The sequence below is a fragment of the Syngnathus acus genome, chromosome 9 (genome assembly GCF_901709675.1).
Source record: "Syngnathus acus chromosome 9, fSynAcu1.2, whole genome shotgun sequence".
Taxonomy (NCBI): Eukaryota; Metazoa; Chordata; class Actinopteri; order Syngnathiformes; family Syngnathidae; genus Syngnathus; species Syngnathus acus.
The window spans coordinates 8,896,989-8,912,590 of NC_051094.1; the positions used below are offsets into that span (position 1 = coordinate 8,896,989).

Consider the following 15,602-nt stretch of genomic DNA (forward strand, 5'->3'; position numbering starts at 1 on the left):
TTTTGCTTAAATAAATAACAGATATCACTTTTCTGTAATGTCAGGCTATTTATTAAGGCATTCCTAAATATACTAATACAGTTGGCACAGTCATGTGTTGTCAGTATGTACAATACACCACAGCGTTGCCCTCCCAACCAGTGACGTTGCATTCTATTGGTCCATAGACGTTTGAATCTCAAGTTCGTCGCAACATTCACCTTTGAAAACCATCACCCGGTCCACAAAAAGCTGAACTGTGTTGAAGCTTGTTCTGCTAAGTCAATTAGTGCAGTCTTTTGGCTGTGCAGCATAAATTGAGATTAGAGAGATTAGACTGTAATGCTTCTTCGCCAATGTCCGAAGCGTCCAATTTGGACATCCCCCCCGTCGCTCTCGCTGCTTTGTCTCATCCATTCGCTCTCTGGACCCATCGCCTGCTGCCATGAAGGCTCCTTTTGTCCTGCTGCTGGTGCTCTCTCTGGCCACTCACAGTAAGTTTTCATCACATACTCCAATGTTCTTTAGTGGGCTTGCTAAGAGGTCAAATAAATTAACATTTGTCATTGGAAGTTTAGCTTTTGGATAATATCTTTTTATTGAACAACATGCCGTTTTGGGTGATGCCCCACAAATGCTCGATAGGGTTTAAATCTGTAAACATGCTCGACCAGTTTGTGATGATGTATCAAAGTGAGACTGCATGCTTAGTTTGAAATCAGGTGTTCTTCCCTGTTCTGTCTGTAAAGGCGGTGCCCTCAAATGCCACACATGTGCAGCATCCAGCGAGGATGACTGTAACAAACAAGGCTCCGCCTCCTGCCCGCAGTATGCTGATGCCTGCGCCACCATCACCGGACCCCGTCAGTACAATACACACATACACCTGAAAAGTTTCTGAGTTATGAATGTCGTACTTAACCATGGCATTTTTCTTGGCTGTATATGGATGTATGTTTTTTTTTTTGAGGGGCCCAATCAGATTTCAGCTTACATGTGCTGCCATGTCAGTCTAGTTTGGCCAGGAACTTCAGAATAAGTGTGCTGGCCTATGTTACTTACACTATTTTAGCAATTCGACTTTTTTTTTAACCAATTATATCTCAAATTTCATGAGGTAACTGAACAGTAGTAATCAACACCCATAAACACAGGAAATGTAATAATTGGGATCTGTGGTGAGTATGATGCATCTGCGTCCTACTTTAGAGAATCTTGAACTTTGTGCGACTTCTCTTACAGACACAGTGCTCAAGTCGTGCACCTACAAGGCTTTTTGTGACAAAGCTCACGGCAGCAACTCTGGAGCCAAGATGGAGTGTTGTTATGGCGACAACTGTAACGGCCCGCACAGGAGCCACAGTCAAGGAGACCAGCACCATAGCGGCGCGGCAGCTCGAACTTGCAGCCCCGTCCTGCTGCTCAGTGTCGTGCTCCTGCGTCTAGCCGTTAGCTACGTGTAAACACTCTGACGCCACAGTTTATTGTATTCGCCTACAGTAATTCTCTTTTATTACATGATCCATCAGTTCAACCCCCAGCTGTTTCTGCAGTGCCCCACTGAGATTTTTACAACCTCTTGAATGTTAGGATGAGCTGCTGCATTCCTCTGGTTAGGCATTTGAAGAGTGTGGTGAATAAAAAAGTTATTTTTAATGACAGCCTTTCAAGCCTAGTTGGTTCATTGTTACCACCACAAGGTTGTTTTCACTCAGAGTTGTTGGGCTCTTTGGATTTTAATTTTGAGCACACAATAAGATTATGTTGGATTTTTGTAATAGTCTACGACCCCTGCCTTTTGCTGTCGACCAGTTTAGGGTGTTCCCGCCACAGTGAGGATTGTCAGTTTGGAGAATGTATCAGACTTCGCATTAATAGTACCCAAGAAAAACATCTCATAAACCCAATTCCAAACCAGCTGCAGTCTTGAGTTGATAATGAATAAGTGGATGGTTTTTTTTCCCTCATAATATTGCTGTCATACTGTGTTTAGTACTTTAATTGTTTTTGTTTTGTATCAGCTTGTGTAAATAAACAATATAGTGACAACCATACTTTTCTACACATTTGACTACATAATGCATATTGTGACATTTACAGTTCAACTCCTGATGCAGAAAGGCCTGAGGACAGTGACATGGACAATCAAAGACATGCAGGAGAGACAATGAAAGGTTCTGTGGAAACTTGAAGGATGCAACATCCACTTGAAGTGACAGGATATGAAATCAGCGAGGTGGATCTGTGGCTCCAATCTAGTCATGACGTGCTGTCACTTCCTCTTAGCGGTGAGCTCTTTGCTAAAGATGAGCCTTAGTCCAACCCCGGCACGTAGCCCGCATCAGATGTGTACAAACGATCAAAGGTGTAATTCGAGAGTGTTTTGAAGAGCATTTTAACCTCATGACTCAATCTTTCATCATCCCATTGTGTGCTTAGGGATGAAACCTGAAACACACATTTCAAAGTATACAAGATGCAAATTTAATGTATTTTTGACGCAAGTTTCAAAAATGGTCTTTATATGTTTATTTATTTATCTTTCAAAGTGTCTTCATTTTTTGTATTTAAGTTTGAACTATGAAAGTTTACACAATACCGATTTTTTCCATGCATTATAATTTAGAACTTTACCCTTAATTCATAAATGTCACTAAATAAATAATAATATTAATAATAATTTGCTAATTTATTCTTTAAAAGTTATGTGCTAGACAATCAAATCAGGGCCAATTTAGAATCCGCACAAAAATCATGTAAAAAAATTTGCTTGCCTCTGCTGTTAAAAATTGTCGTGAAAATTAGTTGACCAGTGTAATTGGGCCAAAATGAATTATTTACAACAAAATATTTTTCACCTTTTGTTTTTTGCCATCGACGTATAGTGACAAGCAAAACAAGCACATGCTCTTCCACTAGATGGCAGAAGCTTTGTACATATTTGTTTATCCATTTGTGATTTGTATTTAGTTGAGTGCTGGCAGATTTTTTTTTTTTTATTCCTAATGTATAATAAATGACTTGGCTGCAGGTTGGGAAACACTCGAGTGCGTTTGTGCTTGACCTACTTGGGGAGCGTCAACAAACGAGCATGCACATTGTGCAAACTTAGTCAACTTCCATCACAACTAAAACTGCAGAATGCGGTTATACCGATTACATTATCCAGTGGAAATGCAGGGTCGAGGTTAAAGAACACACAATTTAGTCGAAATGTGTCTGCTAAGTTCCCCATATTGAGGAGGGCAAAGGAGTAGGCGAGGAGGCGGAGGAGGAGGAGGCGGGGGATCACATCCGGGGCTGGTTTTATTCTAATAACGAACCTCCAACCCGGAAAAAGTGCTAAGAAGCAGACTTTTCTGTTATCGATCACACTGACAAATAAGCAGGGCGGGCAGGGGTCCTCTGGTGCACGCTGGACCTCCAAAAAGTTGTTTTTAAAACTTGTTGGCTTCCGACATGTAGGTCTACTGGTGTCGTCGCAAGTGTGCTTCGTAGCGGTCCTGGGAGCTGGTTGTGTTGGGGCAAGAGTCTGCGAGGCGGGTAAGTCCATACAGTGGAACGAATACATTGGCATTACTAGTCCGAGTGTTTGCGCACATGGATGCGTGCGTGTGTGCGTTTAGCATTGGTCGACACGAGCATGTCAGGTGTCGCTGAATACAGTCTGCGTACTGGCGTTCAAAGTTGTAATCATCATCATTACCACAAGTGCCACCACCACCACCATCATCATCATTATCATTATGATTATCATGATCATCATCGTCACGTTGTGCATGCATGCGCCAACTCAACTTGTAGTTCCTGTTAGCACGCCGCACGTTTATTGCAACTTCAGTGGCAACTCATGCCAATGTTCATGGGAAATCAAGTTGGCACGTCGATTGACGCTATGGATAAAGCATTTTGGACTATTTTAAAGTTGCAGCTACATTGGAACAATTTGGAGAAAGGCCCTTTTCTGTCCCAAGTGCCCCAGTGCACACAGCAAGGTCACAAAGCAATGATTGGATGAAGGAACTCCAGTGCTCTGGCCTATCATTGAATTGAAATTTTCAAAATGTATTATGCACCCCTCATCAATGTATTCACCACTTTATGATTAATATTGCATTTGTTGAGTATGGATTAAGCAGGGAAATTCACCCGTTTTTGTTACTTGCTGTCAACTGCCAATGACATCACAGTGCCTAAGGGCTCAGGGAATAAAAATTGGTTCACCTGTTTTCTGAGTTTGGTCAAGTGCTATTCGCAAACTGATGCCAACCAACTGTTTCGGGGAATTGCCGTTTCACTCAAATATGACTTCTTTTCGCGTAACAACTTGTAATTCTTAATTTACTAAACGTTACCTGAAACAAAGCATTTCAGTTACGTGGTGTCTTAGTATGAAATCTAGGGGGCGCTATTCAAAAGGTGTAACTACAGTAGATGAGCGATGAAGAAAAGTTGGTTGGCGAGATTCCACTGTACATACAGGGTGGTCTGTTCCCTCTTTGTATTTTGGGGTGGATGCGGCCTTTCAATTGGGACACAGACCCTCTCGTTTCACACCAATGACCTTTGACCTCTCAAATATTCTTATGAGGCGGACAAACATTCCCAGACCCCTGCCAAAATCTTGTCAGAAGAGTAGAGCAAAAACAAGATAGAGGAAAATGTTACCTTTAGCTGATAAATGCGCTAATCAATTAAGCCTCAATGAAGTGCGAATAGTTTGCATTTTTCACGACAAGATTTGAGTTGCATTTTAGCGTGTCTCTGTTTTCATTGCATCACCTTTGGGCCTTCCTGATTTTCTTTTTATTAGTCTCAGACTTTGATGAGGTCACATGTGCTTCCAGTCAGTAGACTCACTAAATCTAAGGAGAGGTTGAACAAGTCCTTAAATAAAACAGATGTTTGTGGCTATTATCACTGTTTAGATGAAATATATGTGTCATTCCCCGCATTGACCAAAAATGCCACAACTTCTTCCCTGTTCCTCCCCTTAATGGTTGAACCAGATGTTTTATGATCCTAGAATCTTGTGTGTATTTATGTTTCATGTGTGCCAATGTCCTTGTGTGTCTGACTCCTGCATTGCCATTTTCCTTTTTGGGCTGTTTTTCTGTCCCAGGCTTTGAATATTTTGAGTGTCATTTGAGAAACATTGAAGGAGCATATTCATGAAGCTATTTGTGGAAATGTTGATAGTTGGTGTCTTCTAACCAGATTGAAAGCAAGACTATTCCTTTGGCGCGTCATTTATTCCTGATTGTGTATCTCATGTACTAATTGGCCATAACATAAGGTACATTTGGTTTAACAATTTAATTAAATGGGATACAAGCTAGTCTTAACAAATAAAATAATGCTCAGTTTGATATTGTAAGATGTTTTGTCTCGCATGACATGGAGTTGGACTATTTTGTCCTTCTCTTTTATTACAATCAATTTTTGCACAAATGAATTGTATTTTCATACAAGTCATTTTTTTTTCTTGATTTTCTGATTCATAATTTGTTTCATGAAATGTGAATGCTTTAGTAAAAGCCACCCGTTTTTATCCATGTCAGGGGGGTGGACATTTTGCCACTTGCTGTCGACTGAAAACGACAAAACAGTGCCTTAGGGCTCAGCTTGCGAATGTCACATGACCAAACCCAGAAAACAGATGAGCCAAATGCAATATTAATCAGAATAACATGTTCAAAGCAGTTGGGGGCACATAGAATTTTTTGTACCTATTTTGTTTGTGACTTGAGTTTCTCTTTAGAGAGGATGACAACATTAGTAAGGAATGAACTCATTTGACTCAGTCCTAAAAACTGTATTTGTGTGTTGGTTGCGTGAGTGAGCACATGACGTTGGCTGGATGCTATTGTGCTATTAAATATCTTCAGCATACCAACATCTGGAGATGAATAACTCGCTGATTCACATGCATAGCATGGTCCTAATGAATACATTTTAGCATCTATGCGCACCCACCCATGCCACCACCACCACCATCAGCGCCAGCCTGGTGTCTAGCCAGTGGAAATGTGTGCAGATCTGGAGTGCACGCTGTAATTTTTGGCTTTGGTGGAGGGCCTCAGCTTCGCTCAGCCTCAAGCACGTCACATGAAAAACTGCTGAGTGGGAGATGCTCGCTGTCTCGCTTCCTGTGTGTGCATGTGTGTGTGAGCTAGAAACCGAGGCCTACTTTTATTATAAATGCATCTCCCTCGAGTCTTCTTCTTTACACGCATCTCGATTGAATGTGTGTGTGTGTGTGTCATCCAGTGACATGTGATAGCGGCAGCATGCCGTACATGGACCGACTGAACCGCGTGTGTGGATTCCTGGATATCGAAGAGAAAGAGAACAGTTGCCGTTTCCAGAGGCGTTACTTCATCCTGGACACTCAGGGGAATGCTTTGCTGTGGTACATGGACAACCCTCAGGTACTTTGTGCATCACTGCATGACGCAACACACTTGTACAAACAGTAAAAGGAAATGATCAATATGAGCCCGAGTAACCTTGGACTGTGATCCCATGACGTGCGTGTCTGTGTGTTTGTCATTCAGAACCTGCCCAGTGGAGCAAGCTTTGTTGGCAGCGTGAGACTAACCTATATCTCCAAGGTAAACCACCACTGTGGGAATTTGAAATATGCTCAGTCGTCTCGAAATAAGGTAGACCTGCACGATTGAATCATAACCATTACAATAGTGGTAACAAACAAAAATAAAATGTTGCTGTGCAACTGTTAATCGATTAATCGACAACTAATTGGTTATCAAATAAACTAACCACTATTCTGATACTAAATCTGCAATATTTCAAACTCTCAACAGTAAATATTTCCGAATTATTATCTTTGTGTTGAATCAAAATGAAAACATTTGCTAACACGTGTTTAGTGTTACGTTTGCAAATGTTCTATTTTCTTGCATGTTACGGATCAAAGCATGAACAGATGACGGTGTTTATTCTTTTTGTAAGGACGGAACGTTTGCTACTGGATAGAGTATGTTTCTCTACCTAATGAAATGGCCTGTCAGTAACCAGAAATGGCCTTCGTGCAGTACACCATGATCAGAAACAGTCTGATCTATCTGTCGCTGAAACTAATGGTCACATGCAGAGTTGAGATGCAGCAGAGTTGCTGACGAATTCCAGATGTTGACTTCGGCACAGATAATCGCATCTGGCCTCTGTGCTGACAGCTTCTCTCTGGACGGTCACACTCAGAGATATGAACTCCAGAATGACTTCTTTTACTTTTTAAAAGTGTAAAATGATGGGCAAATGGTGAACCATTCTATTTTTCTTGACCAGATTGAAATACAGTTTCAGTCAGGTAGTTATTAAATGTCCCCTGTTTTTCTGCTGAGTTTATAAGTGAGCATTACTTGAGTCAAACTAGATGAATTTATCTTTTCTGTGTGGGCGACTGGTGGTTTTGTGTTCTGTGACTTTAGAACAGGGTGTTAAAACCTCAAATTCAGTGCTGCTTTGCCTTCACAATCCTAATCTTCTCTTTTACTGGGTGCAAAACATTTGACAGTTTATAGGACAGCAGGCCATAGAAGGGCTTTTGGAACCCCTGCTCAAGAATCCTGTGTTTGTAATTCATACAAAAAAAAAAAAAGGAGGGGCAAGGTTGAGTTTTATTGCATTTTATTTAGAAGCATGTATTTTATGGAGAGTAAAAGACAACACTATGCAAATTATATTTAACAATATAGATGAATGCTTTTGCTGAGTGTGGCTTTCATTGAAACGTATTCTCCGAACCCAAATGATGCATGCGTGACAATGACATTCAGTCTGGTCTACTTTCCTGTCAGGTAAATGAAGCTACTGGGAAGCAGAAGCCAAAGACAGAGTTCTGCTTTGGTGAGTCCGCAGGGAAACACTGAGTCACAGTCGCACACTATTATTTATACATGTGCTAAACTGAGATAAAGAGGTAATTGCTGGGAGGTATGGAACTGCTGTTGATGTATATATTTTTTCTTTGTCTGCCCCACAGTCATCAATGCAGTATCCCGAAGGTACTTCCTCCAAGCCAATGACGCGACAGACATGAAGGACTGGGTCACTGCTCTCAACCAGGCCAGCAAGATCACCGTGAGTGTGAAGCACAGCAAAGTACCACATTAGTTTTTTTTTTTTTTTAAGAGCTTCTCCAGATATCTTTTTCAGGCTTGAGGAATTTATCGTGATTTTTGTACCAATGCTAATAAGGTTTCAACTGCTTGTTTTTGGTGTTATTGCACTTCAGTCACAACATATTGCTTGCTCTTCATTGTTCATTCCTACCCGTGTTGAAAACAGTGGTTATGCCAGTTGCCTCTTCAGCTCAAACCAGTTTGTTCATTTGTCTGACAGCTCTGCTATTAGCAAAGCATTTCAACTGCCACACTGAATGCTTTTCTTTTGCTCTGCCAATTCTCGCTACATCTGCAAACGCAGCACGAGTTTAGATTCGACTCCTGAGACTAATAAATCACATTTTGCCATATAGTGTTTAATTTGCAGAGATTGAATTAGATTAATTAAAATTAAATTAATTAAATTAAAAACAATTAAATTAATTAAAATTAAATGAATCTCTGATTTATGGGGATTTTCTTTTTTTTTTACCGTGAAACACCATTAATGTCTGTTTACCGTGATATAAAAGAAGCTCAGTCTAATCCAATAGTTATACAGTATCGTAAATTACAAAAGTTGTGCTGAGAGAGCTTTGCTTCTTTCATTTTTGGTGAAATGAGGTTAGCAAAACATTTTCCTTTTTTTTTTTATGATGCCCAAAAGAAAACTGCTGAAGAGAATCAATTCTTGGGGTTGAACTCACCATCAGCAACTTTATGAACTCTTTAAGCAATGTTTTAAATTGCATTTTAACACAATTAGTTTTCCTATAAGTTAAAAAATACATTTTTAGTCAACTCCACTCCAAACAGTTGCAGATTGGACAGGTGTACCTAATGTTGTGACTCGTGCATTGCAATCAAATGTACTCCCTGTGTGTGTTTATATGTTTCCAAGTGACATCATTATAATTATTTACTACTTAGGTTCCTAAGACTGGTGCTGCACCTGCAAAATCCGACGTGGCCTCAGTTATCAGTGACACTTACCGAGTGGGGAAGCAGCAAGCATATAAGACGGAGATCCACGGAGGCGTGGTAGTGCACACACCCATTCTGGTAAAATGGCCTGACCTTAAAACTACAACTTGTATGTTAGCAAATACTTTCCGCGTGTCATTATGGATGAGTCAAACACGCGCTGTCCAAAAGCATGTGCTGATAACACGCGGTTGTTTTAATGACACCATCATTACCTTGCAGAATGAGAGCATCAAGCCTGATGTGCTGAGGTTCGGTTACTGTGTCAAACAAGGCAATGTTGTGAGTATACTTTTTTTTGTTTTTGTTTAACTACGTTTGAGTTGAGGCACTGCATGAGGAACTGGCATGTCATGTGGTGTTTGTTTCAGAGAAAAAGCTGGAAGAGACGCTTTTTTACCCTCGATAACAATGCGGTCAGTTACTACAAGTCAGAGATGGTAAGAGGACAAACATGCGCTGGTTCTCGCAAATCTATCCTTGGTCTGCTTACCTCTGTTGTGCATGTGTGTGTGTGTGTGTGTATCAGGACAAAGAGCCTCTGCGAGCCATTCCCCTCAGGGACATTCAGAAAGTTCATGAATGTCTCGTCAAATCGGGGTGAGTCAGTGTGACCGCAGAGTCCAACTCGCTCTCTCTCACCGCCCTTCTCACGTGCTTGTAATAGATTATAAACACATGCAGTATGTGCTCAGCCAGATAATGCTCTCGGTCATCTTGTCAAGTGTTTTGTACCATAAACGCACTAGAACAGCTTTTTGGCATCATTTTTAACATCCCGTGTTGGAATAATAATACTCTTGTATTTCTATTGACTTGGACCCTAAAGTTGTTTTGGACCTAACTACTTGGTGAACCACTAAACTCTACAAATCCCCTCCCTTGTGAAAGTTTATGAGAACAAAATACAAATAAGACAAATATGGAAGCATTTATAATATCATGCAACAATTTGTTTCCATAAGTGAGCTCCTGCAGAGAGACAATCTGTTTGAGATCATCACCGGATCCCGAACCTTCTACATACAGGTAAACGTCTGGTTGGACCACATAATTACCGTATTGCGTTCAGGCAAAATTGAAAATGTCACGACCACCAAGAAGTAGTTTTATGGAGAAGTCAAGCAGGTGTTTGGAGATGTTTTCTTGCCACGCTTCGCTACTGAAGTGCAGCACAAACTCAGTTTTTAGGATCTTGCGAGGATTGTTTTTGTGAAGCAACCGCAGCCATCTGTTACCATAACAACAAAAACATCCTGTTGATTCCTTCCCAAGGGAGGACAGCTGAAAGAAATGGCCAGCATAAGCACATTTGTTTTTGTGCTGGAAATAGAGACATGTGTAGTCAAATGGAAGAACAGATAAGAACTATTTATTTTGCCCCAAATCTGAGCATTGTTCGTGTTAAACTGCGAATAAATCTGAACCAAAATTCCATGACATTGTATTATGTGTTTTTAATTGACATGACATGTGGCCTTTTCTGTCCATAGACAGACTCTCCAGAGGACATGCATGGTTGGATCAGGGACATTGAGATGAAGATTCAGGATTTTAGAGGCCCTAGCAAGGTAACGCCGTCTTTCCACAATTTGCCGCTTCCGAGTAGTTTTTTTTTTTCTTTCCCCCCCCCCCCCACACACATTTATAGCTTTGATTATTTGTGTGCAATCTCTTGTCTACAGATGTAATCAAGTGTTTCTATGATGGGAAGATATTCCATCTGTTCTCTGACATTTGTCATAAGATCATTGTAGAATTCAAATTACACCCGACTAGCTGTCAGCAGCACAGCGGTTTGTGTGGGTTTGGCTTGAAGGCCACTCATTGCCGTAATCGGCCTCATCCTTGGTGAAGCGTCTGTGCTTTTTGTTCTCCAGTGACAATCGAAAGCTTCCACGAGCCTTAGTGATGGGATTCTTGTGTCGTTTGTCCGTGACAGGGATTTTCATTTAAAAGAGCTTCATCTCTTTATCGGAGTCACAACGCTTCAGCGAGTCGAAGCCACCGAGTCGTCGAGCAGCGGCCGACTCTGGTCAAGTCGTGCTCCGTGGCACCGGGCTGGCAGCCGTGGACGCCTATCCCTGCGAATGAGGCGTCCATCTTGGATGCGGACGACAACGACAGCGCTTTCAGCACCGTGCCCACATTGGCCTCACTCTCCTCCTCCCCCAACTCTTCCTCCACGTCCTCCTCCTCCAACTCTCTCTCCACCCTAAACCCGTGCCCCGGTATGCCTATTAGTGGATTGGGCATCCTCACGGCATCCGGAGACGTGGCATGCGGGCGTCGGAGGCACCGTTCGCAGCCTCAGTCTCACACAGGCTGCATGTTCCCCTTTAGCCTGGATGATGACAGCATCCGCACCACTGATGTCTAGGTTCTGTGGGTTCTATGTGGTTCTTGTTTGTCTATTTGACTGGTCATTGTGGTATATCCCCTTACTAACAAGGTGACCCTGTGTCAATGTTATGACTAGCAACGAGGGCCCCCAGCTAGTCATCTCAATGTGTTGCAGATGATCTGGGAGCCAAGAGGAACAGTAGCGCTGAATTGTTAGAGGGCTGTTTAAAAAAAAAAAAAAAAAGGATTCTGTTGTTGGTTTGTGCAACTTCCTCAAAAACTTGAACTTTGATTGTTGGACTGCAGGGCTACAAATGGCACATGCATTTAACCATTTGCACTTGTCTTCAATTTGACCTTCGGGGCAGAAAAAAAAAAAAAAATGCTAGATGTTGTCAGCATGTACTGTATATTTTAGTAGTTCATAGGCCTCCTCTTTTAGCATTCTTTCCGTGATAGACGTGTGACGCAGCGATTGTCGGCATTCGACAAGCATTTCCTGACCACAAACGAGACAAGTGAAAGTGTTCAGTCAACTTCAATCTTAAGAAAACAAAGTTCACACAACAGTGTAGATTGAAACATCAGCCATTGCTAAGCAGGAAGTGGTGATGCCGTAATAAATAATACAGCCGCTCCATATGGTACTTGATGAAGAATACATAATATAGATGAGCTGTTCAGAGGTTTCTAAATGTGACCCACCCCCTTCCCTGCAGCATTGTGGGGGTGTAAATGCTGCCGTTTCTTTTAATTTATTAGCAATTTTGCACTTCTTTGTTTTTTTTAAACCTTTTTATATGCTTAACCACTTTCAAAACTTCCTCGAAGATGTCTCAAATAGTTTGTTGTAACACCTGAGGCTTCAACTCGTGCTTGAATGCTTTGCTCACTCGTTTGTCTGCACATGTTGGTTTTCCTTCTTTTATAATAAATATTTTATATTTGTCTTATAACGTACAGTGCTGTACTTTACACATTCGTTTTATGAGCCCTAGCTGGAGGCACGTCCATGCAGTACATCACTTTGTCCAATAGGTGTCATCTTTTGTCTTTTGGGCTCCAAGTGTAATTTTTTTTGCTGATTTAGTAGGCAAAATGGAACAAAAACAAAACAAATAACGACCCTCCCGGTGGCGACAACTAAAATCTCGTCGAATATTTGGTGGGATCTTGAGGCCTTCCCTTATTACTCTAGCAGTGTTATAAATAAGCTTTTTATTAATTTTTTTGGGTTTAAAAAAAATGAGTTACTTTTGCTATTGGGCACCATGGGACTCTTTCTATGTTCCGACTGTTTTGGTATCTACCGTAAGGCCAGACATTCTTAGTTAGCACTTGAAGTTTTTGTTTTTTTCTTTCTCAGGGCCATCATGCCTCGAGGCCAACTCGTTTGCACTTTCACCCCCGTCGTGTCAGACATGCACATGCTGATGACACAAAGACAACCATGCGCGTGGGTCCAGTTAAGGCCAAACACTTGTGATAAGTGAAATGTTTCACACGTCCAGTGCAGCGGGCCATTAGGTAAAGCGCCTAAAACCATGTCCTGACCTCTGACCATGTGCTCGTCAGCGGACGCGAGGGCTTCTGAACGTTAAATGTCTCAAAAGAACAGTTTAAATCGTGTTGGCTAATGCCCCGAGTGCCTGTAAAATGTCAGCTGGCTGTGTTCAAATGACTTTTCAGTCTGGTAAAGACAGACCTCCCTAAGGTTAGTTTGAGTGAAATCTAGGCAGAAAGACGGATGATGGGAATTGGACTGTTCAAGTTTGTTCCAACAGGATGCGATAGTCATTATTTGGACATTTAACTTTCTCTCGTTTCTTCTAAAAAATGTACAGTATGAGAAATGAGCCCCTCAGCCGTTGAGGTTGAATTGCTTGTTTTTGCATTCACACAATGTAAAGGTCACTTGGCACTTCACCTTAACGCATTTGAGTGACAGCATGTCTTAAGGCAGCCAGACACTCTGCATCCCCAAATGTTAATGTTCCCACTTGAATAAGCAGCACCAGGCTGCCTTCACTGGGACTTTTTATCGTTGTTAAATATTACTCCAACGTAAACTGTCTCACTTGAGCACAAGTTGCTTTACTACTTGTACATGAGAATGCATGGACCATCTGAAGTGTTTGATGAAGTCATGCTGCTTTTGGCTTGTTTCTTTTTTTACTTTGTAACTTATGTTCTTTTCTTTTTGCCAATTCTGCTTGAGTTCCTGTTTACAAAGGAATAGCCACAAGAGGGCGCTAAAAGACTCCACATGGGAACAATGTCCACTGGAGCGTCAATAGTCATCTTCAGAATAAATGGAAGATAATACCATCCGTCAGTAGCAAACGAATGAAACACAACTTTTTTCCACAATTATATGTCACCATAGTTTTTTTTACAATTTAATGTGCATAAATATGCAGATTTTTAGACTAAATTGAAGCTCTGAAACAAACAAAAGTTTGTGGTTAATAATTGAGCTTCTTTCTGTTTTCTGAAGTAACTGCATACACATTTCTTGACCATATGTACTTTTTTAAAGGCTGAAAAATAAGCTATACCCGGTTACCGCACAAAAAGTTAGACATTGATGTTCATGCATGATCAATATAGATGACACCAGTTTGATGAATGTAAACTAGATTTCTAGACCAAAATAATTTCGAAAGGCCCTCATCAGATTCATCAGTCATCATGAGAATGTAGCGGAATATTGAAACTGAAATCTTATTATAGTGGCAAAACATTTCTTTCATTTTACACCATAGTATTTTTTCTGTGGATGTGGGTTCTCCTAACATGTACAACAGCAATAAAGTCATATTAATGAGGACCAGGTTTTCTTTCAGCTGGACGCATGTCCTGCCTGGAGCTCTGCCCCCCCGCCCCCCACAAATCTGCGCTTTTCCCACTTGAGACCACCTCACCGACTGGATGCAGGCAGGCAGGGAGGGGCGATGGAATGTATTTGGCCCTGTGTGATGTGATTGTTTGCAGAGAAATGGGTTGACCTCGCCCTCTGATGCCACACACAAATGCGAGTTGTGGCCGAGCTCAAGGTGTGCGAGACGGACCTGCTGAGTGCAGGAGGTCTGGGACCCCTTCACCACTTCCTCCAGACGGAGAACAGAGGATCCAGTCATCTGAAGCCCGGATGGGACAATAATAATAAGCAGTCCAGCCGCCAGCACCACCTCATTTAAGGTATTCTTGAAACCTTCTCCTCTCACTTTTCATCGTGCCTCACAGGCCAGGCCAAACAGCTGCAGTCTCAATAGGGAGAACCCTGTATTAAAAAATAAATTAGTCTAGATGAAGTCAGTTACAACTTGTACAGTTATTATTTGTATTCAATGTGAGTGCCACATTAGTTTATAGAAAGGTAACAAATATTTTATTTTGAGGGATTTATTTGCGTGGGATGGGAGGTGGCGTTTACAGTGCATATATTTACTGTATTGTTTACATAAGACCGTGAAATCCATGTGGAGCAGAAAGAAATGTCGAAGCCATGAAAAGTATATTTGACTCCTTGCGTTGATAGGAAAATTAAGCTTTGTGCGTTCTATTGTATTTTTCTGATTATTTCGACATGCCTAATTTTTTGCAGGTACATTTTACATCGCAATTCGCACTTGACCGTCACAACATCCTTTAAAAATGCGTATATGCTTCCCCCCTTTTTAATCTCAATTTGCTACATGGCCACATTTTTGATGAATGATGAACACCTCACACAAAATCATTCGTTGTGTGGAGAACATATACGCACAATTATTGGGCACGTATTATTTCAATCAATAATTGATAATGGCAAAAGTGGAGTATATAACTTAAATTAGGTCTTAAATTAGGTCTGTTCTGAGTGTGGTTTTTGTTAAGTGAAGCGTTTGGTCATTTGGAATTTTATGGTGATGTTTTTTGACCTACATTTAGCAAATGCAAATCACTATTAAAAAGTTTACGTCTAATTATATTTCACAAATTTACAATCTTAGACAAGCTACATCTGTTTGAAAATAATAATAGATAAAAATTATTGTAGTACGTATATTGTATTGTCTACTCTTATTAGACAACAAGTTTGACACTGTGGTAAAAAAACGTTTTCAAAACTACAACCGCCGAAATTATAAATAATAAATTCCTGTATGCTTCAAATTATGTGAC

General features: G+C 41.0%; 2 protein-coding genes across 4 annotated transcripts; both read left to right on the forward strand.

Annotated features, from left to right (window-relative positions):
* Window positions 1–128: 128 nt before the first annotated feature.
* On the forward strand, window positions 129–2,033 carry si:ch211-113d22.2. Of its 2 annotated transcripts, none has more exons than XM_037259263.1 (3): window positions 129–473; window positions 702–842; window positions 1,222–2,033. In XM_037259263.1, exons 1-3 carry the CDS (start codon window positions 425–427, stop codon window positions 1,440–1,442), a joined length of 411 nt encoding a protein of 136 aa, XP_037115158.1. In that variant the 5' UTR covers window positions 129–424; the 3' UTR covers window positions 1,443–2,033. The 2 variants fall into 2 exon arrangements, with proteins under 2 accessions (XP_037115158.1, XP_037115159.1); XM_037259264.1 differs by having other exon boundaries at window positions 729–842.
* Window positions 2,034–3,252: 1,219 nt separating this feature from the next.
* si:ch211-204d2.4 (uncharacterized protein LOC100003662 homolog) lies at window positions 3,253–12,391 on the forward strand. 2 transcript variants are annotated; one of them, XM_037258820.1, is made up of 12 exons: window positions 3,253–3,522; window positions 6,250–6,410; window positions 6,537–6,593; window positions 7,803–7,851; window positions 7,988–8,085; window positions 9,039–9,170; window positions 9,315–9,374; window positions 9,464–9,532; window positions 9,622–9,692; window positions 10,058–10,121; window positions 10,586–10,663; window positions 11,035–12,391. In XM_037258820.1, the coding sequence occupies exons 2-12, from the start codon at window positions 6,270–6,272 to the stop codon at window positions 11,470–11,472; spliced, it is 1,257 nt and encodes a 418-aa protein (XP_037114715.1). In that variant the 5' UTR covers window positions 3,253–3,522; window positions 6,250–6,269; the 3' UTR covers window positions 11,473–12,391. The 2 variants fall into 2 exon arrangements, with proteins under 2 accessions (XP_037114715.1, XP_037114714.1); XM_037258819.1 differs by having other exon boundaries at window positions 9,039–9,374.
* Window positions 12,392–15,602: the final 3,211 nt, after the last annotated feature.